General features: G+C 49.1%; 2 protein-coding genes across 2 annotated transcripts; both read right to left on the bottom strand.

Annotated features, from left to right (window-relative positions):
• Nucleotides 1-593: 593 nt before the first annotated feature.
• On the bottom strand, nt 594-5,975 carry KRT85 (keratin 85; the record flags this gene model as incomplete). Its single annotated transcript, XM_080939596.1, has 9 exons — nt 594-787; nt 1,173-1,204; nt 1,901-2,121; nt 2,507-2,632; nt 2,809-2,973; nt 3,523-3,618; nt 3,749-3,809; nt 4,152-4,360; nt 5,556-5,975. 9 exons carry the CDS (start codon nt 5,973-5,975, stop codon nt 594-596), a joined length of 1,524 nt encoding a protein of 507 aa, XP_080795722.1.
• Nucleotides 5,976-18,740: 12,765 nt separating this feature from the next.
• KRT84 (keratin 84) lies at nt 18,741-25,698 on the bottom strand (the record flags this gene model as incomplete). The annotated part of the gene is made up of 9 exons (XM_080939578.1): nt 18,741-19,075; nt 20,191-20,222; nt 20,638-20,858; nt 21,268-21,393; nt 21,506-21,670; nt 22,482-22,577; nt 23,194-23,254; nt 23,924-24,132; nt 25,117-25,698. 9 exons carry the CDS (start codon nt 25,696-25,698, stop codon nt 18,741-18,743), a joined length of 1,827 nt encoding a protein of 608 aa, XP_080795704.1.
• Between the last annotated feature and the right edge of the window lie 2,217 nt (nt 25,699-27,915).

Here is a 27,915-nt window from a genome sequence, read left to right as displayed (position 1 = left end):
GCAAAGGTTTCTTGAACAGCAAGATCTGTTCAAAGCCCCCAAACAGGGGCTGTAGGTAGTAGGCCTCCCCAGAGAGCAGACTATTTTCTGGGAGGTAACCCAAGAAGTGGGGTTAAGAGCAATTTGCCCCAAAAAAGGCAGTCAGCCAGGGATTAGTAAACCCAACCAATGACAGGTAGGTGCTTGCTGCCCCTGTACCTGGGGCCAGGATTCAGAAGAGTTCTCTCTGGTACTTGGTTTTGGGGGATATGTCTAGGCGGTTAGGATCATGCCTTGACCTAAGAAGGCCAAGCTTTATTGTCACTCCAGGTGACTGGTAGTTTCCCCTAAGAACTTAGTGAATAATATACACCATTTACAACTATTTGCAGGCAGATTAGGGTTAAGGGAAGGGTTGGGAATGAAGGACCTTCTAAAAGAAGCCAGAGGAGAACTGGGAGACAATTCCCTTAAAGGCAAAGGTGGAGGAGAGTGGCCCTAAACTCTTTCCTCCTACAGGAACAACTAGAAGATTCTGGAAGCAGGCACGCATTTTCCATTCACACACCAGCCCACTCTGGGGCAGATGGGTGGCTCATTTGGAGGTCCTGGCACTAAGCAAAGCGCACTGAGCGGCTGCTCCCACAGGTGAAGCTGGAGGCTCGGGGCTGGCAAGGAGAGCAGGAGTCAGGGGCCATCACTGTGATGCTGCCCCCGGTGGCAGAGGGTCCAGAGGCAATCTGGCGCCCTGGGGTTGTGCCATATGTGAGGCCCCCACATGTGACTCCTCCACGGGAGCTGCTGACACCTGTGGGAAAAGAAACAGGAAGGAATGAGGGGCTTGCTGGGGTGTCACAACCCACCAGAAGTCACATACAGCGCCTGTCTCCATCTCACAGGGTCAGTGGTTAACATGACAGGTTCTGTTTTGTTTCAACCTCAAAGCACATCTGGGGCACTGTGAGGATTCCCAGACCCATCCCCCTGGACTGCAGTTCCTGGTAACCACCAGCAAGGGGCATTTAATTCTCTGAATACACTTTCCCACCCCTAGTAGGCCTTAGAAAGGAGCCTGGGGAAGGGGAAAGACTGAGGAAGTTGGGAAAAATTGGAGGTTCAGTGGGTAGGCCTGTGATCAGCTCAGCCCACCCCCAAAGCCAATTTTCTAGGGAGCATTTCCAGCAGATACTTACAGACATTCACAGAGCCCACACCCTCGCACAACCTAAGGGAAAAGAAAGTGCCATTAGTTTCAAGCAGAGACAGTTGCCTGGGGACAAAGTTGGCTTTTGTTTTAGGTGAACTCCTGAAAGGCAGGAAGGGCTCCCCCCAGATCCTCATCAATGTTGACTTTCTTTCTTTGATTCCATGGAGACCAGCCCTCCTGGTTTAGGGCAATAGTGAATGGAGTTGTGACTTTCACACACTGCCTGCAATCAGAGTGTGTGAGCCTGCTGAATGCCAGTAGTGCTTGCAGCAAGGATTATATAGAGCTACATCTATACAGGGCACATCCTTAGTATACATGAGCTTAATCTCAAAGGAAGCTACGAATGGGCTTTAGAAACCCGGGACCCAGTGTTGGATCCCAGCTCTGCAGCTTAGTAACTTAGTGTCCTTGAAAAATCTGCCAGCCATTGAGCCCATCTGCTTCTGTTTTTGGATAGAAAATTTTCCTTACCTGACAGGATGGAGAATTAAAAATGGGTACTTGGCATAGATCATGGTATGTGATAGGTAGCCATTAGTACTGAAGCCTGGCCTGGATTAGGGTAGATGTGTGCCACACTTGTGACAAGGCAGTTCACTGGGAAGACTAGGGTCATCTCCTGCCATCCAGGGTCTGACAGGCCCTAGCCAGCTTGCATGTTCAAGACATTTGGCCCCTGGAATGATTCCCACAAGGTTCTTCTCAGCTCACCTGTGCTCTTCGCCCTCCAGCAGGCGCCTGTAGGTGGCGATCTCGATGTCCAGCCCCAGCTTGGAGTTCATCACCTCCTGGTACTCCTTGAGCAGGCAGGCCATGTCCTGCTTGGCCTTCTGCAGGGCAGCCTCCAGCTCAGCCAGCTTGCAGCGGGCGTCAGTGAGGGCGGCCTCCCCCTGCTGCTCTGCTTCAGCCACGGCAGCCTCCAGCTTGCTGCGCTGTGGGGTAAAGAGGGTGCATCTCGTTGGAACAAGATATGGATGGGGCATGGGGCCAGCTGGGCTCCTCCTAGTATATAGAGCAAGAGAAGAGAGAGCCCTAGAGAGTCCATGACAGTCGTTAACTGTGTTGGCAATCCAAGGAAGAGATGGGGCAGGAGCTTTTCAGCATCTCTCTTTGCTGGTGGCCAGTAGCTGTTGGATGTCAACGAATATGTCACCCAGCATAATGGCTCTATGAGATGATGAAAACCCTGCCTTCTCTCTAGGTCCCTTTTAATGTCTCATGCTTAATTTGAGCCATGCCATTTCATTCTAGTGGGTCAGAGCCTGGTGATGCTGCCTGCCTCTGCTTTTTGCTTCTGTGAATCTACCCTCAACCTACCTGGCACTTGGCATTCTCGATCTCGGCCGTCAGCCTCTGGATGATTCTGTTCAGCTCATTCATCTCCTCCTTCGTGCGGCGCAGGGTCTCCCCGTGCCGGATCACGGTGGCCTTCATCTCCTCACACTGGTGATGTGTGTGAAGCACATAGTGGGACAATAATACAATGAGTGTGCAGCTTGTGCATTTCCACACAGCAGTGCTGGCCTGAGGTCAGTTTCCCTCACCAGTCCCTAGGGAAAATAAACCTTTCTCATAGACACCTTGCACGGCTCCCACAACCATGCCTAGGAAGCAATCACCTTAGTGCGGTACCAGGACTCGGCCTCTGCGCGGCTGCGACTGGCGACGTCATCATACTGAGCCTTGATCTCAGCCACCACACAGTCCATGTTCAGGTCCCGGCTGTTGTCCATCTTGACGATGACGGAGGTGTCTGAGATGTGGGCTTGCAGCACACGGACCTCCTGTGGAGTCAACAGTAAGCACATTATACTGGGTGCCCCATTCCGGAGGATAGTGTTGATGCCCTGGTGGAGCTCTGGAGGAGGGTCTGCGATTCCTGCCCCTTCCTCCTTCACTCACACACAGGTGCAGCCACACCAGGAGCCCTAATCACCTGGGCCAGCCTCGACCTTGAAGATGGAGGTGGGGGAAAGGCCTAACCTGAAGACCCGGGCAAAGGATCTGTATTTGGGTGCTAGAATCATGTCTGCTGTATGTGGAATCCCTTTTATATCCAGCTCTAGACTAGCATGCAAACACACTCCGACATGCAGAGATGCCCAAACACATACATATGATTATTCTTATACATGTCAGCATAGATGTTCTGTAGCTATCTACACCCAACACGCTATACCCTGCATAGTGGCGCCTTTTCACGTGGCTACAGATGATAGTTTCATCCATGTAGCATGTGGCTGCACAATCCCAGATGCAGGCCCCCGAACCTGCACCCCATCTCTGTGTCTCTCTTTCGCCATCCACACGGGCATGGGAGGGAGTGACGCTACCTCTTCATAGAGACGCTTCAGGAAGCTTGACTCCTCCACCAAGGCCTCCACGTTGGCCTCCAGGTCTGATTTCCGTAAGTAGGCGCAGTCCACATCCTGGTGAGGGGCAGAGAAGGGGGAAGGCACATGCGAAAGGGTCTAAGGCTGGTGGTCTGGCCAGTCTGGGTCTGTGCCTGGAGGTCCCAAAGGTGGCTTCTCCCTCCCTGCCCTGCAGGCAGACCCTTACCTTCTTTAGAACCACAAACTCATTCTCTGCTGTAGCCCTCAGAGCCACCTCCTCTTCATACCTGCGTGTAGAGAACAGACTCAGAGCTGGAACCTCAAACCCTGCCTCAGTGACTAGCCAAGTTCTTCCAGGGGTGGGTTCACCCCAAATCTAAATCATTCTGGGACCTGAGTATTGTGCTGGCACTGAGAACCCTCAGGCCGGTGCCCAGAGCAGGAAGGCATGCCAGGAATAAAAAGACTGCAGTGGGCACCTATCCTCACTTCCTGGGAGACAATACTCACACACTTGGCCCACTGGACACATTCTCCAAGGCCTGGGAAGTCCTGTGAGGATCCTCCTGACTGCTGCCAAGGCTTCTCACCCCCTTCCCTCCCAGTGTCCTGTAGGCATACGCACTCACTTTTTCTTGTAGCCTTCCATGGCCTCCTGCACGTGGTTGAGCTCAGCAGCCAGCCTCCCGCTGTCGGCCTCCACACACTCAGCCTCCCGCCTCAGGGCCTCGATGTAGCCTCCAAACAGCGGCTCCAGGTTGCTCTCGCAGCAGCGCTGGTTCTGGTAGAATTGCCACTTGGTCTCCAGCAGCTTGTTCTGCTGCTCCAGGAAGCGCACCTGGCGTCCAGGGGAAGGAGAGAGAGTGGTGGGGAGTTTAGAAAGTGTGTGTGTGGTATGTACATATGATGTGTATATATGGTGCATGTCTGGTGTGTATGTGTGCATTTTTATGTATGTGTTGTGTGTTGTATGTGGTATGTTTGTTATTGTGTGTGTGTCTGTGTGTGTTATGTGTGAGTGTGTGTCTGTGTCTATGTGCATGTGGTAGGTGAAGTGTAAGGTGTGTATGTGGTATGTGTATATTTTGGTGTATGCATTGTATGTGTAGTATGTGTGTCTCTCTGTGCATGTATGTTGTGTGTGTGTGTGTGTGTGTGCAGTGTGTTTTGCTAGAGCTCTCTGCCCTTTCATGTTGGTGGGGAAACACTGGACTTCGGCTCAAAGGCAAAGGTCAGGCTGCAGCTGCTTGCCCTTGGAGATGGACAGGCTGTAGAAGCCCTTGCTGCCGTGCTCCCTGCTTCTGAGATAGAAGTGTTACAGCTATGAAGACCGAGCAGGTCCATACATGTGAAATGCTTGGAACAGTTCCTGACGTGTAACAGGATATCAAGTCAATAAAGCTCCTCTAATTACCAGCGGTCCTCAGCCATTCATTTCCAAAAACACATCTCCAGTACTGCTGTGTGGTACCCAGGTCTGTGCAGGAACACTTCTGACACATGTGTGCACCCATATCACACATGTGTACATACATAGCACACATATACACTTCATGCATGCACTCACACATACATACCACACACATATACACCACATAACATCACATACATATATACCACATATACCATACATACCATAGCACAATACACATAATACAATACACCATATCACATATTATATACCACATACATACGCCACACCAAGTTATAGCACACAACATCACACACACAAATTCCACACACATATACCACACACACACACTCCACACATATACACCACAACACATGCATATGCACATACACACACACACACACACACTTTAAACGGTAGACTCAGTTTCTAGATTACATAGTGAGTTTTCCAAGTACCAAAAGAAGGCAATGGATTCATCCATCTATGTGGGTCTACGTGGTCTGCATTTCTCCCCCTCTCCTGTTTGTAACCTGGGACAGGTTGTCTCCTCAACAAACAGGGACCTTCCCAAGGAAGGTCGGGCTGAGGTGGGCTCTAGATAATCACAGGCCACACCCACCTTGTCGATGAAGGCCGCGAACCTGCTGTTGAGACACTTGATCTGTTCCTTCTCCTCATGCTTCACACACTGGGCATTGGGGTCGATCTCCAGGTTGAGGGGTGTGAGCAGGCTCTCATTGACAGAGACTGTGGTGATGCAGGGGGGGCTGGGCCCGCAGACGCCTCCAGATCGGTATCCGAAGCTGCGCCCACAGGAGCCGGAGCGGAAGCCCCCAACAGCCATGCGGGGCCCACAGGGGCTCGGGTTACAGAGGCTTCGGCTGCTGAAGCCTGTCAATCCCCGGTAGCAAGACACTCCTCGGAAGGGAGCTGCGCTGATGCAGCAGCGGTTGCCAGTTTTGGGGGCCACAGCTGAGCAGGAGCTGAAGTTTCTGGTAACTCCACATCCTGGGCTGATCCTGTAGGAGCGACAGGACATGGCGTGAGCTGAATGGTGGTGTCTAAGCGGCTGTGGGTTCGATGCAGGTTGCAGAGCGTGAGACTTGGAATCCTTTGGGTCTCTCTGATCCTCTGCGGTCCTTTTATTGGTGGGGAGAGCTGGGGTTGGCTGTGTAAAAGCAGTGAAAAGCCATTTTATGTTGTTTATGGGCTTGGGGAGGTTGCCAGGAACTCCTTAGGGACTCATCTTAAAGGTGAGCTCAGCGGGGATTTGGGCCCGTGAAGGATTGAAGATGTTTATTACCGACACTGGGAAGCACTTTTCATCTTCAAAGCACTTCACACACATTAAGTAATTAATTTTCACACAGTCTCTCTGAGATGGCCTCAACCCACACCTGGAGACAGATTTGAACTCCATAACAATCCGGGGGCGGCTAGGTTTGGGATACCAGTGGGGGCTGTAGAATCAAGAAAAGTCTGGAGTCCCAGTTTAGGTGAGACCCAGATGTCTCTGCTGTCACTGACTCCGCACAGATATATTCATCCTCATGTCTGCCATTGTCCCCGGTACCAGTCTCACAGTCCCCGGCCAGCTCGCCCTGAGGTGTTTCAGGACTAGAGGGGTCGCTCTGACCATGTGTTCTTAAGGACAGAGGGCTGGAGAAAATGGTCCCTGGGAACCTTCTGGATTCCAGCCCAGAGAGCTGTGGTTCAGAACCTGTCTTTCTCACCAGCAAAAGTGCAAACCACTGAAGTTTCAGTGGCCACATAATGACCACTTGTGGGTAATAGAGAAACTTCTCTTCAGCCACTTTCTTCCATGTGGCTAAAACGCAAGGGTGTACTCAAACTTGAGCTAACCTGTGTTCGCACATTGTTTGCTCTGGGTCCCGTCTATTTGCTCCTTAGGAAGAAACGTGTCTTGTAAGTACCAATCCCTTCCGAGACCCAGCCACGGCAGTGAGCCTGTTTATAGACCGTCCCAGAATTGTCCCTCTGAAGGTCTGCTTTGAGCCTGCTTTGTACGTACAAAGATGGGAGTGGATTTCTCTCTATGGGGACCTCTGGGATCCATGGCCTTCTAATGTTCCTGTTACCTGTGTCCCTGGGCCACCTATTAGGATAATGATGCCATTCCTCTATTGTTAATGGAGCACAAACACTAAGGATACGGTCTCTACCCCCGGGGAGGCTCTGCAGCCACCTGAGGAATTAAGTCCTCAAGGAAGGACAACTGGTGAACTTGCCTAGGGACAGATTTTTTCTTTTTTTTCAGAACCAAATATTCCCACTTGAGTATACTTTGCTCTCTGCCCTGCCTGCCTTCATGCTCATGGCCTGGCAACCTCAGGTCTTCCTTCACCTGGCATGAGGTGAGTGGACATCCGGTGAGTGGACATCCGTCCTGTACCCCCGCTCTGATTCACCATGGGAAGTGGAGACACCGAATGACTTGAAGGAAACCCAAGAGCTCACCAGCTGACCCAAAGGGACATTCCCGCAGCGGCCCCTCAGAAGAAAGCAACAGGGCTTAGCAACCAGGATAATGGGGCCCAAGCTGTAAGACCCAGTTCTCTCCTCTCTAAAGCCTTCCCCACCCCATCCTGTTCCCTTCCAGAGTCTGATTCCAGTCTAACGCTCCTTGTTGGTGGAGGCAAGTATCACGTGCATGGGACTGTGTTTGAGGGATCACAAAAGTCTGTGTAAGAGAAGAGCCTCCTGTCGGAAACATCCCTACCCCACCCCAGCCGTGTGGGCCTGTTCCGGGTCCACCCTTTGCACATTCACAACTCCTTTACCCTTTCAAGGCTGTGTTTAATGTTTCCACGGCCTGATTTCACTCTTATAAAAACTTGGGGTGGAGCCTGTGGGTGGAGGGAGAGGCTGTTCTGGGGAGCACAGGTGATGACTCCTAGCTTGTGTGGATGGAGCCCTGCTGCCTTGGGTCCGGATGTACTCCAGGGCTTTGACAGTAAACTCATTGGCTCTTTTGTGTAGGCCTGGAGCTTGTGTTGAGGTTATGTATGAGGTAGCTGAGGACCAGCAGGAGGGTATTGAAAGCCCACATTCATTCTGGGAATGCGCCCCTCTCCTCTGCATGGCCACCAGATTCATCTCCTGCTGTCCTTGGGGCTGCAGGCAGTCTTTTTCCCGAGGGACATATGGACGGGGACACACACACACACACACACACACACACACACACACACACAGTCCTTGGCTTTCTCCTTACCAACACACATGCATGTTCTCTGCCACTATCCAGAATCAGCCTGGGTACTAAGGCAAGGGAAGCCATGGTTGTCCACCGTTTTGGGGTGGGGCTCTGGGCCTGGGCAGGCAGGGATGGAACAAAGGTATAGGGAACAAGCCATGCAGGTGTGGAAGATTTGAAGTGTTGTGGTACACCGAAAGGATGGCTGTCTTTGCCTTGGGAAGTGTGCCCCCTGCTACTGCAGCACTGAGCCCCACTCTCTTGGCAAGCTGCTGGGGGAAGCTGTCCCACAAAGCTCTAGTTGGATTGGCTTGGGTAGAAAGGGACAGGGAGGCCTCAGTACTGACCTCATGTGGCACAGAGCATGTGCAAAACTGGCAGGCCAGGTCAAGCTGTCCTGGAGGGCCCTGATAGCTGTCCTAGGTCAGGAGCTTTGAGGACAGGTGGGAACAGGTCTACCCATTGCCCCTCCCATCTGTCACTGCCTGCCTCTGTGCTATAGTCCCTATACCATGCCCTTCTCTCTGCTTCTGAGCCTTCTCCGAGGTTACACATTTGTCCGGAATGTTCTGGAACAGCTGTCTTTTCCAGGAAGCTGTTGTTAACCTAGGGAAGGAAGCTGTGGTTTCTCTTCCTTGCTGTCTCATAAACCATCTCTGTGAGGGTGTCCCAGGTCACCTGGATCACATCCTACTTGGTGCTGTTAGACATTGTACCTCCTGGTCCTGTTCCCTTCCAGTCACACATCTTTTAAGACCCCACCCAGTGGGAAGTTTAAGAACTTCCACTCAAGAGGCCATGACTATCTCTGATTCGAAATGTTTCCAAGCAGCTGTTTCTGGAAAGGCTTTAAGAGCTAACTGAATGAAAAAGGCCCTGCCTACTCTGGGGTCCCTAGTTTCCGAAGCTCCCTCTGAGTCACCTACAACCATCTTAGCCCTCACACTTGTGTTCTACAGCCCTCACACCTGTGTTCTACAGCCCTCACACCTGGTTCTACAGCCCTAACACCTGTGTTCTACAGCCCTCACACCTGTGTTCTACAGCCCTCACACCTGTGTTCTACAGCCCTCACACCTGGTTCTACAGCCCTAACACCTGTGTTCTACAGCTCTCACACCTGTGTTATTTGGAGGCGCAGGCACTCATTCCTTCTTGCCCTGGTTGGCCCTCTCCTCCTTCTCTCTCTCTGTACTGAGGCTGGGTGCTCTGGGCCAGTCAGATCTCCCTACACTGGGTCTCATGGCTCTCACCGACTGTATCCTCTGGGCACGGAATCCTCTATTTGCCCCAGAAGGTTCTCCACAGAGGAGCGACATTCCAAGTGAGGCCATAGGGCCCTGGGAACATCTGGCTCACCTCAGGAATGGCTTTTATAAAAAATGTTGCTGGTTACACTTAGACTATGCCCCACAATTCTGTCCCAAATGCTCATGGCTGGACAGCTTTTCAAGGGGATTCTTGTCCCATCCTGACTTATTTTAAAAAAAATGTTTACGGATTTTGGCAGGTCTCAGAGACTCATCACGGCAGAAACTGGGGCAAGAGAGATAGGGAGCAGCTGGAGGAACACTCATTCCTCCTTGGGACAGCACAGGCTAGTCTCCTATCTGCTGGCTGAGCTGCTCCCTGCCCTGTCCCCACTTCTTATGTTTCTTCTTCCCAGCATTCCAAGAGACTCCATTTCATCCAAAGGAGTCCTCACAAGCCATCTTCCCCATACCCCCACTCCAACCCCATCCTCAAACACTTCTAGTACACCTTCCTGGTCCTGCAGCTGCTCAGGTGAGCCTCTGGTCTCAGAACTGGCCACAGTAGAGGTTCTGAATGGTTCTATTTTTTTTTTTTTTTTTTTTTTTTTTTTTTTTTTTTTTTTTTTTTTTTTAGCAGTAGAAGCATCTTCTAAATCTCAGGAGGAAGACATATAAAGCCATAAAACCATTCCCGGGTATCCTCAGGAGATTGGTTCAGGAACCTGGGGATAACGAAGGACACCCAAGGATAGTGAAGACCTACATGGTGTGTGGAATTTGTGTGGAGACAACACAACCTTGAGTGGGACAAGTGCTCAGCTCTAGTGCAGTTGGCTGTGTTTGGCTGAACCACAGACCCAGCAAACAGCTGTGCATCTCATTCTGTATTTAGCTAGAGAACAGACAAGATGTGTCATCAATTTCCCTGCCGGGGCCTCAGTCCCCAGACCCTAGTCTCAATTTAGGAGACCCGAACATCTCAGGCTAAGGCTGGACTGTGGCACTTACCTCTAATGTCCCTGTCCTTATGTCACCTGGACTCTGAATAGCTGATGACAAAGGCCTCTCTAAGCCTCCTCACATGTTTCTTTCCTATGATCGCAGTACCCATGATGGCCCTTAGAAGTACCAGGCGCACTCCTGTCTCAGAGCTTCCAGCTCAGCGTCCTCTTATCCACAGGCTCCATTGCTTCTTGTGGGTCTTTTGTGCAAATGTCATTCATTCCTTCAGATTCTTCTTTCAAAAATGGCAACCTGGCCTCCTACCCTAGGTGTGCTGAGCCAAAGCTCTTTTCCTGCAAATGCATCTGTCCTTGCCCCATTGCCTTGGGGTTAGAGATGTTCACAACCACACCATGTTTTTTATGTGGATGCAGAAGACCCAAATGTAGGTCTTTGTGTCCACTTCACTCACAGAGTCGTCCGACAAACCCTGATCTACCTTAAAAAAAATCTTTTAGCATTTAAACTCTCTCTCACACTGTACAATCCACACATCCTACATATTCACCATTGTATGTTTCTCTCCTCACCCCAAAATAAGCCAAATGGTTACAGGCATTTTGTCTGCCATTGGCGGGTCCCTAGCACTTACCAACACTCTGAGAACTCAGTGTGTGCTTATGTATAAATGAACAGCTTTCTCAAATATTTGAAGGTGGGAAGAAAATGCTGTATTTGTTCAGCTGTAGACTTCCAGCCCAGAGGATCACTCCAAGTTTGAAAACTGCAGAACTTAGAACCTTAGAATGGCTCTTTCATGCTTCAGAGTGGTATGAGAACCCTCTGGGAACAAAGACTGCAGGGCTCAGGAGTTTGAAAAGACAGCCATGTTATGTTGGTGAGAGGGAGAGGTAGGAATTTTCTGCAATTTTTTTTGACCAATGTAATGTTTGGGTCCTAAATACAATTTTGGTAAGGAAAAATGGTTTTGAGAGATGTTCAAGTTTCCTGTTACTTGCCTTGGATTCTCTAGTATGAGCCTTGAGCTAGTGGCCAGCAGAGGGCAGCAAATGCCTTCAGTTGGCCTCCCTGAAGCTAGGGGAAGAGCAGGGAAGGTGAAGGACGCTTTGGAGTCGCCCAATATGCCAACCCTTTGGGAACTGAAGCTGCCCACAGATGCCTGTGCCCACCTGGCATTCACCTTGAATGAGAATGCAGTAGTGGGGTTTTTGTCCCTAGCTGTCCCTCACTAATAATAACAATGCGGATGCATCTATCAAAACAAAACCACAGGTTTCCGGTGCAGCACCTACTATGTGCCAGACTGCAGACTAGCTAAGTGCTTCAGGTACACTGTGGCATGAGCTTGACCTCTACAAACTCTCTGAGGTTGGAAACAGGTCTCCAGTCTACCCACAAGACAAGTAGCTCCTTAATGTCCAGGGACAGGCGAGCATGTGTCCCTGTGTAGGATTTTAACCTCTTGGGCCGTGGGTTTGCTTTTGCTGACAGAAGCGGAGGGGGGGACTCATGCCCTTGACATGCCCTTGACACAGTTATGGACCACGTGTATCACAACCAGTTACCAATGTGGGTTTCCTTAAGTCTCTAATGTTATTTATTTATTTTTCATTTTTGTCTTCCTGGTGTTAGCTTCTATTACCTCTTTCTTGTTTTCTTTAGATTCCTTCAATATTTAAAACTATTCTTTTAGGGGTTGGTGAGATGACTCAGTGGCTTGCTATAAAGGACAGGTGACTGGAGTTTGATCCCCAGAATCCAAATCTATGTAAAGGTTAGGGAGAAAACAGATTCCGTAAGATTATCTTCTGACCTCCACAGTCAGCCCCCCACCATTATGATAAAGTAAAACTCAAGAATTTACTTAAACTTATCTAGAGCCATAATACATATAATAAAATATTTGTCATTCTACTTTGAGCTAGAATATATATGCATGTGTGTGCACGCGCACACACACACACACAGAGGCGGTGGCGGCGGGGGGGGGAAGACTGGGAGTGCTTATATAGCTCACACTAACCTCAGACTTATTTTCTCAACCTCCTCAACACTAAGACTACAGGCGTGCACCAGTATTCCTGGATAGAGCTTTATTACTTCCATCACCATCTTCTTTATCTTACAATTGTTACGGATCACACTCCTGTGTCCATTACCACCTAATCCAAGGAGGCTGCTGTTTTGTTTTCAACAGTTGGGCACCCTTTAAAGTCTATAAAGGAAGCAAGACAGTGTCTTACATCTAGTTGGATAGTTTGTATTCTTCATTCCTGCACTGCTACAGAAAGCAAGACAGTCTCTTCAATCTAGTAGGATACCTTGTGTCCTTCATCCTTGCACTGCATAGTTTCCCACCATGTCACCTCCCATTACTTTGAGGATCTCAAACTTGTGTTCACAAAGATTTGTAGAAAATTTCTCTCAGTTCTCACAAAAGCATGCCTGTTTTCTTCTTCTTCTTCTTCTTCTTCTTCTTCTTCTTCTTCTTCTTCTTCTTCTTCTTCTTCTTCTTCTTCTTCTTCTTCTTCTTCTTCTTCCTCTTCCTCTTCCTCCTCCTCCTCCTCCTCCTCCTCTTCTTGCCTTTGTTTTAGAAGAATGTGCTTTCTGGCTATGAAGTCTTATATTTTCAGGGCCAGGATAATGCTCGGTGGAAAAGGCTTTGCCAGGTCACACCAGGCTCTGGGTTCCAGTTCTGGTACCACACACATAGAAACACAAACAAACAAATAGGCCCCTGAAGTCCTTTTCCTACTCGGTCCTTGGGGCTTGCAGCGTGCTGCTCCACAGGCCCCTGTGCTTCCGATGAGAACTCTATGGTGATTTGAATTTTTGCTTTCATGTAAAATGTGCTACTTTTTTCAGTTTAGTATTTTCTGGTCCTTTTATTCTTTGTCCTTTCTAGTGCAAAATGATTTTTATCCTGTAATAACTAGCGCACTGATTTTTTCCTGTGACAATTCTTCTCTTCTCACTTTACATATAGTCCACTTTCCAGTTCTAAAATGTCTACTTGGTTCATCTCTTATCACTTGTTCTCTATTGCTGAGAAAATCTCTCTCTCTCTCTCTCTCTCTCTCTCTCTCTCTCTCTCTCTCTCTCTCTCTCTCTCTCCCCTCCCTTTTCTTTATTGAGGATTGAGTCTAGGCCCTTGAATATATTGAGTAAATACTCTACCAATGATGTATATTTCATTCCCCTTTTGGCTTTTGTTTTGAGTCAGGGTCTTGGAGTATTTAACTTCAAATTTCCAGAGTCACTTAGGTTGGCCTTGAACTCAATCTGTAACCCAGGGAGACTTTGGAATAAGTTTGTAATTTTCTGCCTTAGCCAGAGTGCTGAGATTATAGATCTGAACTACAGGATCCAATTTACTCTCTTACTCATCTTAGATGTGTCTTTACCTTATAGAGATCACAGTTACGTTAGTGTTTCATAGTCTCTGGGTGATGACCCCACAGGCATATCATTGCTGACGAGTGTCTGTTGACTGTCCCTCCCAGTCTGTGAGAAGTACTCATGTTTTCTTGACTCCTTGAACATCAAAATGACTTTAGTTCACACACACACACACACACACACACACACACACAGAGAGAGAGAGGGAGGGAGAGAGAGAGACAGAGAGAGAGAGAGAGGGAGAGAGAGAAAGATTGATGGTGTGTTGCTGTGTTGACTCAGGGTCCTGATACAATTCTTTGGAAATGTTCAAATTTGGTTTGGTTTGGTTTTAGTGAAAAACCAGCTCTGTCAGAAGTTTCAGAGCGCATGCTCCAGCCCTCTTAGAGGGGTGGTGGTGGCCACATGTGCTGACTGCTTTGTGGCTGTTTTGTGGTATCAAGACTTTGCTAGAAATGTGGGCAGGGCATAAGTCTAACTTCAAATCTCCAAGGCCTTGGGATGTTTGCATGCATGAAATTCAAGGAGAGCTCAGGATGTGGGTGGACTCTCACATAGGCATTTCCTTCTCCAATTTTCCAGCTTGGCCCCATCTACCCTTCTCAAGAATACTTTTTTCCTGGTTCCTCATGCCAGAGTCACCAAACCTCTCAGGGTTTTCACCACGACATTGTTACAAAGTCCTGCCCAGCCCTGCAGGGCTGGGTCCTAATGCAAAACCACAAGAGAGAACAGACAATGGACTTTGTTTCTGTATTTTCCAACCCATAAGAACCTTTTTCCTTTTGTATTTGGGTGGAAAGGCTTTTCATGAGAATCTTACCTGTCCAAACTGTTACCTTTCCATTCCATAGCTTAGGCCCACCCTAAGCTCAAGGTCTCAGGAAGAGAGAATGCAGACTTGGTTGCTTCTTGAATCCTTGCCTTTTGTCATAATCTGACTGGTTCTGTTTACTTTTCAGAAAACCCCAATAGTTGAATTTACCTAGAATGTTAAATTTTATTTTATTATTATTTAAAAATACTTCTTCATATCTGGGGATTGCATGTAGTAGGGCTTTACTTGAGCAAAGATCAAACTCTGCTGCTGAGTTTCACACTCAGCCCATGTGCTTGCTTTCCACAGATCCTTCTGGCTGCTGTTTGCCAGAGCACCAGTTCTCTCTGGAAGACAGCAATAGGAGCAGCACTGGTCATTTTTGGAGGCAAAACTAAATTTTTCAAAGGCTAAAGTGTTGCTTATTTTGTAATATTTATCATTCTTAACTCTTCACTGTTCTGAGGCCAGAAATAGCTGGCTTCAGGAGACTAACATGTGCTGTTTAACAGCAATTAAGTAAAGAATTTATTGCTAGGGCTCCAGTCTCTGGCCAGGTGAGAGACTAAGAGCTCATTAACTCTTTGTGAACCAGAATGAAAAAAAGGGAAGGAAGAATTCAAGCACATACATAGATATGCACAGACACACACACACACACACACACATCCTGGCCAGGCCTAGACACTTGTCTTATCAACACCATACTTACATACATACTTACATACATGCATACTTACATACATACACATATATCTATGCCCGTGTGTATATACATACATATAGACAGACAAACACACACACAGACACACACACTGAAACACACACACACTATTTGGTGGGTGGGGCTGAGCCCCAGATGCCATACTTTATTTCTTCTCTCTGGCAATTTATATCTCCTCAGACATAAGTTCTTTATAAAATTACCTCACGGATAAAATGTTACACAGAAGAGGAGTTACATAAGGATACTGATAGTAAGTTAAAAACAATGTTTCATTCTATAAGCTAATTATAAGTTCAAAGCAACAGTTTCACATGGCCTTGCTTTATCATAGTGCACACCTGTGTCTTCATCCTTGGACCTGACCTAGGACGAATGTTTTTCCTTGATCACAAATCTGCCCCAATCCCATTTCTTTTCTTAGTGTAATTATGAAAACTCATTGGTATGTAATTATGAAAGCTCACTGTACTCTTTCTCATGCAGCCTGTACTATTCTATGAGTGTGGTCCACATTCTATTCTTGATTCTAACCTTATGATATCTTTCTGGCAGAACGATTAAAACCATTTCTTAAAATGTTCTTCCTAAAATTGTTCAAATAAAACCAGGAATTCTAAAAAAATTTCTATAAAAAACCTATTAATTTGTGTAAACAGCATTAATTTATGAAAGGTCATCTTTATGTTGATCTGCGGGAAATGGGCCCAGGTGGGTGGGCTGATGCCCAGGAATCATTAGGGTATTTAATAGTGTTAGAAAAAAGTGACATTTGTTGCAAGAAGCAATCCCAAGATGAAGTCTCTTGGGACCTTGCCTCTCAGAGCTTAGCCTTTGTAAGCCTTGTGCAAACAGTAGGCCACCTGCAGAAAAGTCACCTGCTGGCCTTAGCCTCTCCTAGATGACAGCTGTTTGAACACAGATGGAAGGAAGGCAGAGGAAACCCAGGATCAGTCAGGAGTTGGCTACAGTCATCCAGGAAAGAGGTAACAGTTTGGGTGTCGGTGTCAGCCATGGAAGTGGTAGGAAACCGCTGGATTGTGCATTTCACCTGATGGCTAAGATGACAAGAATTTCTCACGGGTGTGGGAGAGAAAGAGAGGTTAACAATGACTGGGAAGATTTGTGCACAGCCACTAAATGCCACCTGCTGCTGTAGACACTGTGGGAACCCAGCAGAGGAGAAGCTGAACAAGAACGGGCCTTTGAGAGAGCAAAGGGAAGTAAACCTCTACATTCCTGTGGCCCATTAATGTTTATTGAGATGCCTGTGGACCACACTCCATGTTGTGCTGGCTAGCGCAAATGAAAAGGTTCCTGATGCATTTTGGAAGAGCAGGTAGTTAGAGGTCATTCTGGGGCCGGGATAATAAACTGGTCACTGATGTGGGGATGGGTGTTGGTCTGGCTGAGAGAGGATACCAAGGCCTTCTGGGGGCAGTTTTCTATGTGGCAGCCTCCGAGGGGTGCATGCGGCTTTGCATGTAGAGATGAGTTGGATATTCGGGGGCCCCTGGAACAGATGGTAGGGTGTGGTAAGTCTAGAGTCTGAGCAGGTTGACAAGCTTCAGGTTGTTGGCTGGGGTCTGGGAAGACAGAGTATGTGAAGAAGCAAAGCATGCTCCTGTCTCAGAAGAACCATGCTGGTTGTGGCTGGGATCTGGACCCTGGTAGCTGTACCAGGCTGTTGGCTGGGTCCCATGCTGATGGACTCCTGTCTCCACTTGCTACTGTGCCTTGACCTGTAGTGGCATTCTATTCATCTCCAAGAGGATTCCCCCTACCTACTGTATTCTCCACTGGTGTTAGGCTTTTGTACCTTTGCACAAACGGTGGCCTCTCTTGCTCTTGGGACTCTTTGTCTCACTTAGATGGCTTAGTAATCATCCTTTGCATCTTTTTCTGCTGGGTACCACATCCTCTAGGATGCTAGCACTGCCCGAGTCTGCGCTGGCCTTCTCCTCACACTGCAGCATCTGTGCTGGTTTTAGCACAGCACTCAGCCTCTCAAGTCCCCGATGTATACATCAATCCTCTTATGAGGACTATACCAGAAGCTCCTTGAGGATAAGAACTGAATTTTATTACCAATTATTAGCCTGGCATATAATAGGTGTTTATTAAGCAAATAAACTAAATGCAACAGGTTGGATGTAGGGTGCGCTGAGGGAGTGGCTGGTATATAGACAGATTCCTCAGGACCAGAATGCCATGTGAAGAAGCTTGGGCTACTTTCTGAAAGGCAATGGGAAGCCACATAAGACACTAAGCAGGGGAGCCATGGCTAGATTTCTCTGTGAGAAAAACTTTTCTAGTAGCATTATGCTGAGTAAGTTGGATGGAGACGAATGGGGACAGACCAGAGTGGGGACAGACAGACAGACAAGGATATTATTACAATGATCTCAGAAGACTTGGTGGTGGGGTGACAGAATATGGGACGGGTTCAGCGTGCTTGGGAAGAGGAATCTCTGATCTGGAGAGGAGTGTGGGGATGGACACTTGTTCTTAGGAGCTTGGCTCCCTGTCACCTCTGCCTTACAGAACTGTGAGCCCCTCCCTGGAAAGGCTTGTACCCTTCCTTTCCATGGGTCCAGGATACCAGCCCCTTCCGTCGTCACACTTTCATTATGGTGAACTAGTGGGTTTCAGTCGGCCATCCTCAGCTTGATGCAGATGGGCAGGCAGAGACCTTGTGAAGTTAGCGTGGTAAGTTTATTGAAAACCCAGAAATACAAAGAATAGTACAAACAGACCCCACCCACCCTCAGACTCCCAGAGCTTTGCAGACACAACCTTGCTGCAACCACAGGGCATAGAGTTGGGCCTCATATCACCACAAGAACAAGGTGCACGGAGCAGAAGAGACCACCTCTCTGTCTGAACTCCACTTACTTGGCAGACCCACACACCGCAGACAAACCAACAACCATAAGAGAAATGGCCCGGATGAACCACTGGAAGGAGAACCATCATGGAAATTGAGGTATCCCTGGGGCTACCAAGGATTGTATGGCCTGAAGGGTCAGGTGAGAGATCGTGAAGCATTTTCTGCCAGGGAAGGGAAAAGGGAGGAGCAGGATGGGCTAAGGATGCCTGCAGGCCCCAGGGGTCTGTGCTCGGGCTGTCTCTGAATGGCCCTTCTCTCCCCAGGGGGCACTGGTTTCTGTTGTATAGTGATGAAATTACATTGGCTGGAGCCTGAGGAGGATCTGAAGGAAAGGAATTAGGGAGAAGCCGGTGCTCCTGGGGCTAAGGCTGGTGTGTCCACACAAGGAAAAATCCTTCAGGAGTACATGGGCTAGGTTTGTGTACTGGCAGGAAGAATGGCTGAAGATCCCTTAGGACCAGAGTCTATGCACCTCGGGGGATAGGAACAGGGAATGCTGGGCTGGTTCTTCTCCAGGCAGTGGCCCCCTGGGGCTGGGTACTCAGTACCTGGTCCTGCTGGAGGTGGTGGTAGTTGAGAAGCGGACACTGGAGCTTCTGTTACCACGACCACCACTGCAGCTGCTGAAGCCTCCCTCAGTGGGCAGTGGGCAGGGGATGCTGGGGGCACAGGTATCCCCCACCAGCCGTGAGCCTCCTCTGGTCCCAGAGCTCAGCAGGTCCCCACCAGCCCTCAGGCTGGAGGAAGCCAGAACCCCTCCAGCAGCACAGATGCTGCTGCCACTGGAGAAGGTGATTCCACCATTGTGGGAAAAGCTGGATCCAGAGACCAAAGACTCGGGCCCGCACAGCACACCTCCTTGAGAGCTGCTCACGGCTGTGGAGAAGAAATAAATGTTGACTCAAGAACTCACCAGCCACTGGCTAAATGGGTCAGAGACCAAGACTACATGAAAAGCAGATATCCAGATGGAGTAGGCAGATGCTGTTGTATGCCTGGGTGTTTGTCCCTGATCACAGATTGGCTGCCATTAATGTGTATACATGTATACAAACTATTTATCTGTGTCCCCCATCAGAGACATTTATGAGAGGCCAGGTGTCCAGACACTGGAGCAGTGACCTGCATTGAGCCATACGGTAGTTCCTCTGTCATTATAGTGTCCCTCTTGCTTGTTCCCATGTATCCATCAGACAAGAAATCCAGACAGCACCAGTGCTTGGCCATCCATCTGTCTGCCCACCGACGGGTCTGCTCTGTAGCCCAATTGCCCCACTAGACACAGCCTTTATGTCAGGACAGGAATCCAGTTCAGCCTTGATTGAAGTCGCCCCTGCCTGTGTGTTTTACACCGTCTTCTCTGTTGTAGCACCAGAGTCCTTGCCGACCCTGTGACCTCTGGGCTTGACCTTCTGCAGAAGGCCATTGCTGACCCTCTGTCTTCCAGCAAATCATGGTTCTTCTCTGAGACTAAGTACCTCTGGTATCCTTCAGGATGAGTATGGCATTGGCTAGCACTCTCCTTTTCTAGAAGACCTAGTTCTACAGAGTGGGGGCTCACCCTGCTCTCCAGTGCTGGCCCATTATCATGTCTGCTTTGGGAACAGTCTATACTCTTAGAAGCAGCAGGAGGTTGAAGAAGAGGGGTGACTTCCATTTAGCATGGCCCTATCCATGTGACCCAGATATGAGTCACCTTTGTGACACAGCCTTTCCATTACTTCTGAGTCTCTGTGATGGTGGCCGGCAATGCCACTGGAAGCCAAAAGTCTCTTACCAGAAACCTCCTCCTACCTTGAGAGCTACACAAACTGTTGCCTACTTTTTGTTCTGAGAGCGTCTGCTGAGGACACACCCCCAATCTAGGGACACAGATGACCCTGCTTTCATGACTATCTTGGCCAGACCAGCTTCTCAACTCTTACAAGTGCCAAAAAGAAATTCGAAGGGGGGGGGAGAAGAAATGGGCTGAGAAAAAGTGAGACACTTACATATGTTTACGGGCCCAACACCTTCACAGATCCTGGAAAGGGAACAAGACAAATGAATCTTTTGAGCTATGAGCCTGCTTTCTGTCAGAGGGCTTCTTATCTGGGTAGACAAGGAACTGGTGGGTCTTACCCCTACTATTAGTGCATTTTGAAACATGTATCTAGACACTGCCTCTAAATTGTTAAACTAAACTATTTGATGACCTATTACTATTTTAACAAATTAATCAGCCAAGTAAAATGCCTATGACCTGACGCAGCTTGTCTGTAATTGCATTTGACAGCGCAGCACCTTCTAAAACCCTGCCTCAGGCAACCGACTAATGTTTTTTTGGAAGATACATTGCTCTCTCTAGAGACTGCTCATTCCACAATTCTTCACTTAGTTCCTTCCCCTTATTTGGTTAGTCCTTCTAGAAGTCTGACCTCACTCCTTCCCGGTCTCACCGAATTTCCTCGCCCTCCAGAAGCCTCCTGTAGGTGACGATCTCGATGTCCAGGCCCAGCTTAGCATTCATGAGCTCCTGGTACTCCCGCAGCTGCCTGGCCATGTCCTGCTTGGCCTGCTGCAGGGCACCTTCCAGATCAGCCAGCTTGCACTTGGCGTCAGTGAGGGCGGCCTCTCCCTGCTGCTCTGCCTCAGCCACGGCAGCCTCCAGCTTTGCACACTGAAGAGAACACTGTGTGTGTGAGCTTTGCTAGGGACTCAGCCATCCCCGCGTGGGGTTGAAACCCTTGGTGCCAGGTCTGGGTTGCAACCCTCCAAAGCTGCTTTTCCAGGGACAGTGACTGTGGTTGGCGAGAGGCAGTGTTGCTGTTCCCTGTTCTCCATGCCCATTGGAATTCCCACTGCCTGAGACCTAAGGAATCCAGACTCTTCCATTCTTTCTGCCTCCCCTACTTCAAGGATTAGCCCCAGGCCTTCTTTCCAGTCCATAGTCCTGTCCCCAGAAAGTCTTTATGGCCAGCCCTTGGATTTATGTCAAGGTATTGTTAGGTCCTTTACCTTCACCAAACTTGGTGCTCCTTAAAGCCAGGCCCCGCCTCCTTCCCTGCACATTTTTCTCTTTTCCCCACCTGAGCCTTGGTGTGCTCAATCTCTGTTTTTAGCCTCTGGATCAGCCGGGTCAGCTCATTGATCTCGTCCCGTGTGTTACGTAGATTGTCACAGTGCTGGCCTGCGGTCACCCGTATCTCCTCATACTGGGGGGACAGAATGCAGTATTTTGACCACACGCAGTCTGGGTTGAAGACCTCAGACCGAAGTCTTCGCTTCTGGAAACCTGTACCCTTCCTGTTGTCTCCCGTTGCCCACCTTGGTCTGGTACCAGGATTCCACATCTGCACGACTTCGCCTTGCCACCTCCTCATACTGCGCCTTGACTTCGGCTATGATCCCGTCCAGGTTCAGGTCCCGGCTGTTGTCCATCTTCACAATGACAGATGTTTCTGAGATGTGTGACTGCAGCAACTGGATTTCCTGTATCGGAGAAGCAGCAAGGTAGAAGGGGCTCAGTGGTCCATCAGCAGCTGGGATCCTGGCACAGGGTCCCCAGTGAATCAGGGACAGGGAGCATTGCTCCTTGATTTATGGCCATGAGAGACCCATTCCTACCCAGCCTGGGGCTCAGGGAAAGGCGTGCTTGAGAAGCAACTGAGTCTGACTTCAGAACCCTTGCCAGAAGCTCAGGCCATGCTCTGGCTGAGGAGACTATCAAAACCAGGGCACCTCAGGTGAGCAAACTGGCAGCAGCTTAAATTCACATTTGTCTGCCCACAAAGTGTCTGGGGCTGGTCATGGTCGACTGAGAAGTAATGATATTTTAAAACACAGTAGAGCCTGGAGATTTCCTGGATCCAGACTCTTCAGAGAACCAAGGTTTCCACCCTGGTGAGACCCTCCCCTACATCTCTGTCTGGCTCAACTTCAGACTAAATAGGTTGCCTAGAAGCAAATGGCATTGGCTTGGTTAGTAAGATCAGATGTATCTCCTGTCTCCTTTCAGATCACTTTGCCAGGCATCCCCACACTCAGTCTTTAGTTTGGACAGTAAAGGTTTGGACCACAGATGACAGGAGTTGATTGTCGGGCCTAATATGGCTGTGGAGACGCCTACCTCCCTGCCCTTCCTCACCTCCGTACACAGTGACAGAGGGAGCACAAAGATCGGAGTGGGGGCGGAACTCCCGAATGCTCGAAACCAATTTCTGGAAACCCGGAGGCCTGACTCAGCTCCTAGGGCATGCAGGCCAAAAGGTCAAAGCCTTGAATTCTTACAGAAGAGCCTCACCTCCAGGTACAGAGCCTTCAGGAATTCAATTTCCTGGGTCAGAGCATCCATATTGGCTTCCAGATCAGATTTGTTCAGGAAAGCGGCGTCGACATCCTGCATTAGAGGGGGGGGGGGGATGAGCTCACGCCCTATGCTGTTCAGCCTTCCTATTTAGGAGGGTCCGGTGATGTTCAGGAGGAGGCGTCAGTTCCTGCTCAGTCTCTTTCCCTATTGCAATGTGGAAGCTCACACAGGGGTTGCTGGGCCTTATCCAGGGCTTATTTAAAAGCAAGAAAAGGGCCATAGAGATGACCCAGGAGGTAAAGTGCTTGCCTTCAAGCCTAACAACCTGAGTTCAATCCTTGGGTCCCACACTGGAAGGAGAGAAGTAATTCCCTCAAGTTGTCCACACTTGGACCACGGTACACATGTGCCCTTCCAGAACAATCCAAATAAACGGAATGCTTTGTTACAGATAAACGTAAAGAAAGCTGTGATCATTCAAGAAATGTAAGTGTCTATCATTTTCAAACTCACACTACTCAAACTCAAATAATCTGTGATCCTTGTCAGAACTTTGGAGGGAACCTGATGTGATCTTGGGGGTTCTGCTGTTAGGGTGAACGGACTTAGCCACCGCGGGGCTGCCTGGGAAGTTTCGGGGGCAGGAGCTGGGGTTCTGGAGAACATGTGCTCCCATGTTGAATCCACCCCCACTGCATCCTCTTACCTTCTTCAGTGCTACAAACTCGTTCTCAGCATTGGCCCGAAACACAGCCTCCTCTTCATACCTGGGAGCATCGAGATGAAGCAGGTAAGCCTTCTCTCACGTTACCCACAAGCCCTCACTAATCCTGCAGTGTGATCCTGGTTTGTCGAGGGACATGGTTCTCTATTGCTACTCACAGGTTAGCATATCTCAGTCCTACCTTTAAAATGTTCTCTAAGCTTCTGGTCTGCCAAGTCTCTAACTTTCTCACCTGGAGTTTAGGCTCTGAAATCTGGATCATTACTACACCGCTCTGTGAGAGACAACTCAGGGTCCTTACTGAGCACAGAGGGATTAGGACATAGCCCGGGAATGAATGTAGGCACTTCTTCCAGAACTGAAAGACGTCTTTTCAGAGTCACATCCCCACTGGTAGCATTAAGAACAAGTCCCCCCTACCTTATCAGTACCCACAGACAGTCTCCTCATCCCATCTCCCACACCACTGTTCCCCACGTATCCTGGAGCTGGGTTTTGTGGCCAACAACTATCTAATACTTATCCATGCAGCTGCTCTTATCTGGGGGCACAAGTGCATATGGGGCACAGGTGCATATGGGGCACAGGTGCATATGGGGCACAGGTGCATATGGGGAACAGGTGCATTGGGGGCACAGGTACATTAGGAACACAGGTGCACTGGGGACACAGGCACATTGGGGGCACAGTTTTGGCAGCTCAGAGCACTCACTTCTTCTTAAAGCCCTCAAGGACGTCCTGCATGTGGTTCCTCTCTGCTTGCAGCTGAGCCTGGTCACTGACTAGTACGTCCAGCTGCCTCCGCAGGCTGGTGATGTAGTTATCAAAGAGAGGCTCCAGGTTGCTACGGGCACATTTCTGGTCTTGGAGGAAGCTCCACTTGGTCTCTAGGAGTTTATTCTGTTGCTCCAGAAACCTTACCTATGTACAAGAAGCAAAGGAAACACATTAAGGTGCTCTGTTGTGCACCGACACAGGGCGGGTCTTCGGACGGCCAGCGAAGACTCTGTCATATTATTGGTGTTCTTCCCCCTGCTGGCTTATATTATGCTTCTAACTCAACAGGAGCCAGGAGGGAGGGTCTGTGACCTTCTACCCACACCCAGCTAGTTAATAAAGACATTCCACACCTGAGCGAGGTGCTAGCCAGTCCTGAGGAGGTGTGAAACATGAGGCTTTTTCTGAGCTGGCCTGTATCTGGGAATAGAAACCAGGCATCCCCAGCAGAGTACACAGAACACTGATACTACATTGGGGGTCACCGTGGTACTAGGTGGTGGCTGTCTGGGACTGCACACCATGGCCAGCATCCCTGGTATTCTATCAGCCGAGCTCCTTGACTCAAAAGTAAAATGAGGTCACAGGTTCTCTCCGTCTCCAGACAGAAAGCAAGTCTCATATCCACGCAGACATGGTCTACTCAGTACCTGATTTGGGAAGGCTGCTGTCATTATTTCTCCTTATAGCTATTGGTGATCACATGCTTTTTATGTAAATATCACTCACTCTCCGTCAGCCTCAGAAACCATGAATAGTCTCCTTCAGACCACCAATCGGATGCTTGGCTGAAATCCCTCACCCTTGTGGTAGACATGTCTAAGTAACTGAGAAATAGGGCTTGGTTTGCCCAAATGCCCTTAGGTTTAGCTCGATGGTCTTTCTGTTTTTCCAGAAATTGTGGCCTAGCATCTTCGTCTGTCTCATGATGCAGCGGTTTCTCTGGATTGTCTATTCTCAATGCAGAACAACCTAGAAGCCACTCATCCCTCCTTACTCATGGACGATGCCTTTAAGTATTTGGGGTCAAAAGCAATGGCTCAGACTGGACCAGCTCTTTTGAAGGGAAGAGCACTCCAGAACCCTTAACTCTCAGTGCCTGTCCCAAAGTTTCAGCCTGCAAGGTACCTTATCAATGAAGGAGGCGAATTTGTTGTTGAGGGTCTTGATCTGCTCTTTTTCATCTTTCTTCACCCTCTGGGCATTGGGGTCAATCTCCAGGTTGAGAGGTGTCAGCAGACTCTGGTTAATAGTCACAGCTGTGATAGCAGGTGCTGAGGGACCTCCGATTCCTCCAATTCTGTAGCCAAAGCCAGGGCCACCAAAGCCAGGGCCTCTGAAACCAGGGCCTCCAAAACCGTAGCTAAGGCAACCGCCAGCTCCAAATCCCAGGCCAACACCACTGTTGGCCCTAAAGCCCAGACCAATGCCACTCCCGTCACCAGAGCCAAAGGCCATCCCATTGCCAGCTCCGAAACCAATTCCACAGCGGATAGGACGAGAACATCCAACTGCTATGCGGGGTGAGGAAGATCCAAAGTTGATGACACTCTGACTACCAAAACCACCAAAGCCCCGGAAGCCAGGCCCACTCCTGCAGGAGACAGAGCTGGCCCGGAAGCGGTTCAGATGCTGAGGGGCCATTGCGGAGCAGGAACTGAAGCTTCCCACCCGACGGCCAGAGCTGACTCTGTAGGAGCGGCAAGACATGGTGGCTTTGTAGATGGCAGCTGAGGAGCAATGTGGAGTGGGGTGAGCTAGAGCTAGGAGTCTCTGTGAGGCTAGTGGATCCCTCTCACCTCTTTTATGTGTGTGTGGACTTGAGGATTGGCCTCATAAAAACGAAAAAAGCCATTTGGAGGCATTTATGAGCTTGGGTAGTTAGCAGAAACTCTTTACATCTGTAACATCCTTCACAATGAACCAATTCAGACACACCTATTCTCATTGGGATGCGGGCTGGAGCAGGCAACCTATAAACATTAAAAACACATAAACACATAAATTTTAAAGTCTTATTTTTCCCTATAAGCCCACCACAATTGCCATTATGGGGACATTAACTTGCTTTGCTCATAAATCCAAAGGTTTCCCCTCCCCCCAACTCTAAGTGTGGGTAACCACCAGAGAGTTTGGATGCTAGCAGTTCTAGTCAGAGACTCAGGAGGAATGTGGAAACCCAGAGTTAACTCTCTTAAGGCAGGAGTGGGGGGGGGAGTGCATAGGAAATAGGGTATGCACGACTCCAAGAAACCATGTGTATGAAAACTGCTTGCTGCAGACAGAATCAATCTTCAGAAGACCCTGAGCCGTGTTCTACCCACCTTTCAGGGTTTAGCTGTTCACACGAGGACTGAGTCTACAGCCAAGCTCATGGGGCTGATGTGGTCACATTTCTGACTTGAGACTAACTGTTTAGTGTTTACTCAGTCCCAGGTACTATGTGTAAAGTCACCCGCATGACAAGGGGCCCCCACCCTCAACCCCAGGCATACCCTGGAGCTGAGTGAGAGCCCAATCCTCACGGGTTCCTTTCATTTGACTGGGTTTCTTTGATTCTTTGACTGGGCTGCAGAAACAAAGCAGCAAGTGCCTGGATACAAAATTAAAAGCTCTAAGCCAGCATAGATCATCCCCGTTGCTCCAGTTAACCCTTTACATGCGAGTACACAACAGTTTGTCCTTGTGTTGTCCTTGGGGAAATGTGCTTACAGACAGACATTGATACATGTCTGTATGTAACACACATACGTATGCACATATACATACATTTACATATAATGCCATATCCGTGGATCAGTGCTTTTGCTGGAAGCCTACTCAGGTGAGCATTGTTTGCTCTCTCAGCTCTTAGTCTAAGGAGGAAGCAGAAAAACGTTTCTACTAAAGACCACCCATGACCCCTGCTGCTGACCTCTGTGGTCTCCTCAGCTTTCACTCCCCTTGACCACCAGCAGTGCTGGGCTCAGTCCACCTATACCTTCCGAAGAGTGGCCTTCTCTGCACCTGCAGGCACTGCGTTCTCCCAACTCCTTTCCCTAGCAGTCTTCTTAGCAGGTCCCACCTCCAAGTTCTTCATACCCAGTGTCCCTGGGTCAGCCCTCCGACTGTTTCCCATCTTTGCCGGTGATCATACCCTGGTGACGTCACACAGACTCAGACTTTAAGTATTCGGTCCGTCAGTGAGCACCGCCGCATGGCTGCACCTCAACCTGCCCCTGCGCTCAGTGTCTTGTTTAAGATTTATTTGAATTATGTGCCCCTGTGCATGTGTGCATCTGTGTGCGTGTGTGTATGTGTGTGTGTCCGTCTCTGTGTGTGTGTACGTAAGAATTCAGGTACCCACAAAGGCCAGATGTTGGATCCCTTGGAGTTGAAGTTATAGTGAGTTTTGAGCTCAGTGTAGGCCCTAGGAGTGGAACTTGGCTCCTCTGGAAGAGCAGTGCATAATCATAATCACTAAGCACATGTTTAAATCAATATCTCCTCTTTAGATATCAAACAGGCACCTCAAACAATATATATCCCAAACTTCCTGAATTCCCCCTACTTCAGATTTTCCCCTTGCTGGTCTCACAGTGTCTTCAGCAGCTTGTCCTGGGATCATTCTTTTCTCTGCGCTTTGCTCGGTCCACCACACACCCACCTTCACAAGCTTTGGTCCTCAGCTGCTTCTTGCTCCCGGCTGCCATGCAGTGAGAGAGCCCATTGCTGGCTTCTCACTGGGTCTACTGACGCAGGCTCCTGACATGCCCCTGGCTTTTGTCTCTGTTCCTTCAGAGTATTCCCAACACCATGGTCAAGGGATCCTTCAAAGGTCCGTTAAAGCACGACATGTCTTTGCTGAGCACCCTCCAGAACCAGTGCCTCTCTGCGATGACTCTGCCGTCCCTTCTCCGACTGCACTTGTCCCCACAGCCTCTTTGC

This window comes from Micromys minutus, assembly GCF_963924665.1.
Source record: "Micromys minutus genome assembly, chromosome: 27".
Taxonomy (NCBI): Eukaryota; Metazoa; Chordata; class Mammalia; order Rodentia; family Muridae; genus Micromys; species Micromys minutus.
This window is presented reverse-complemented; position numbering and strand designations above follow the sequence as displayed.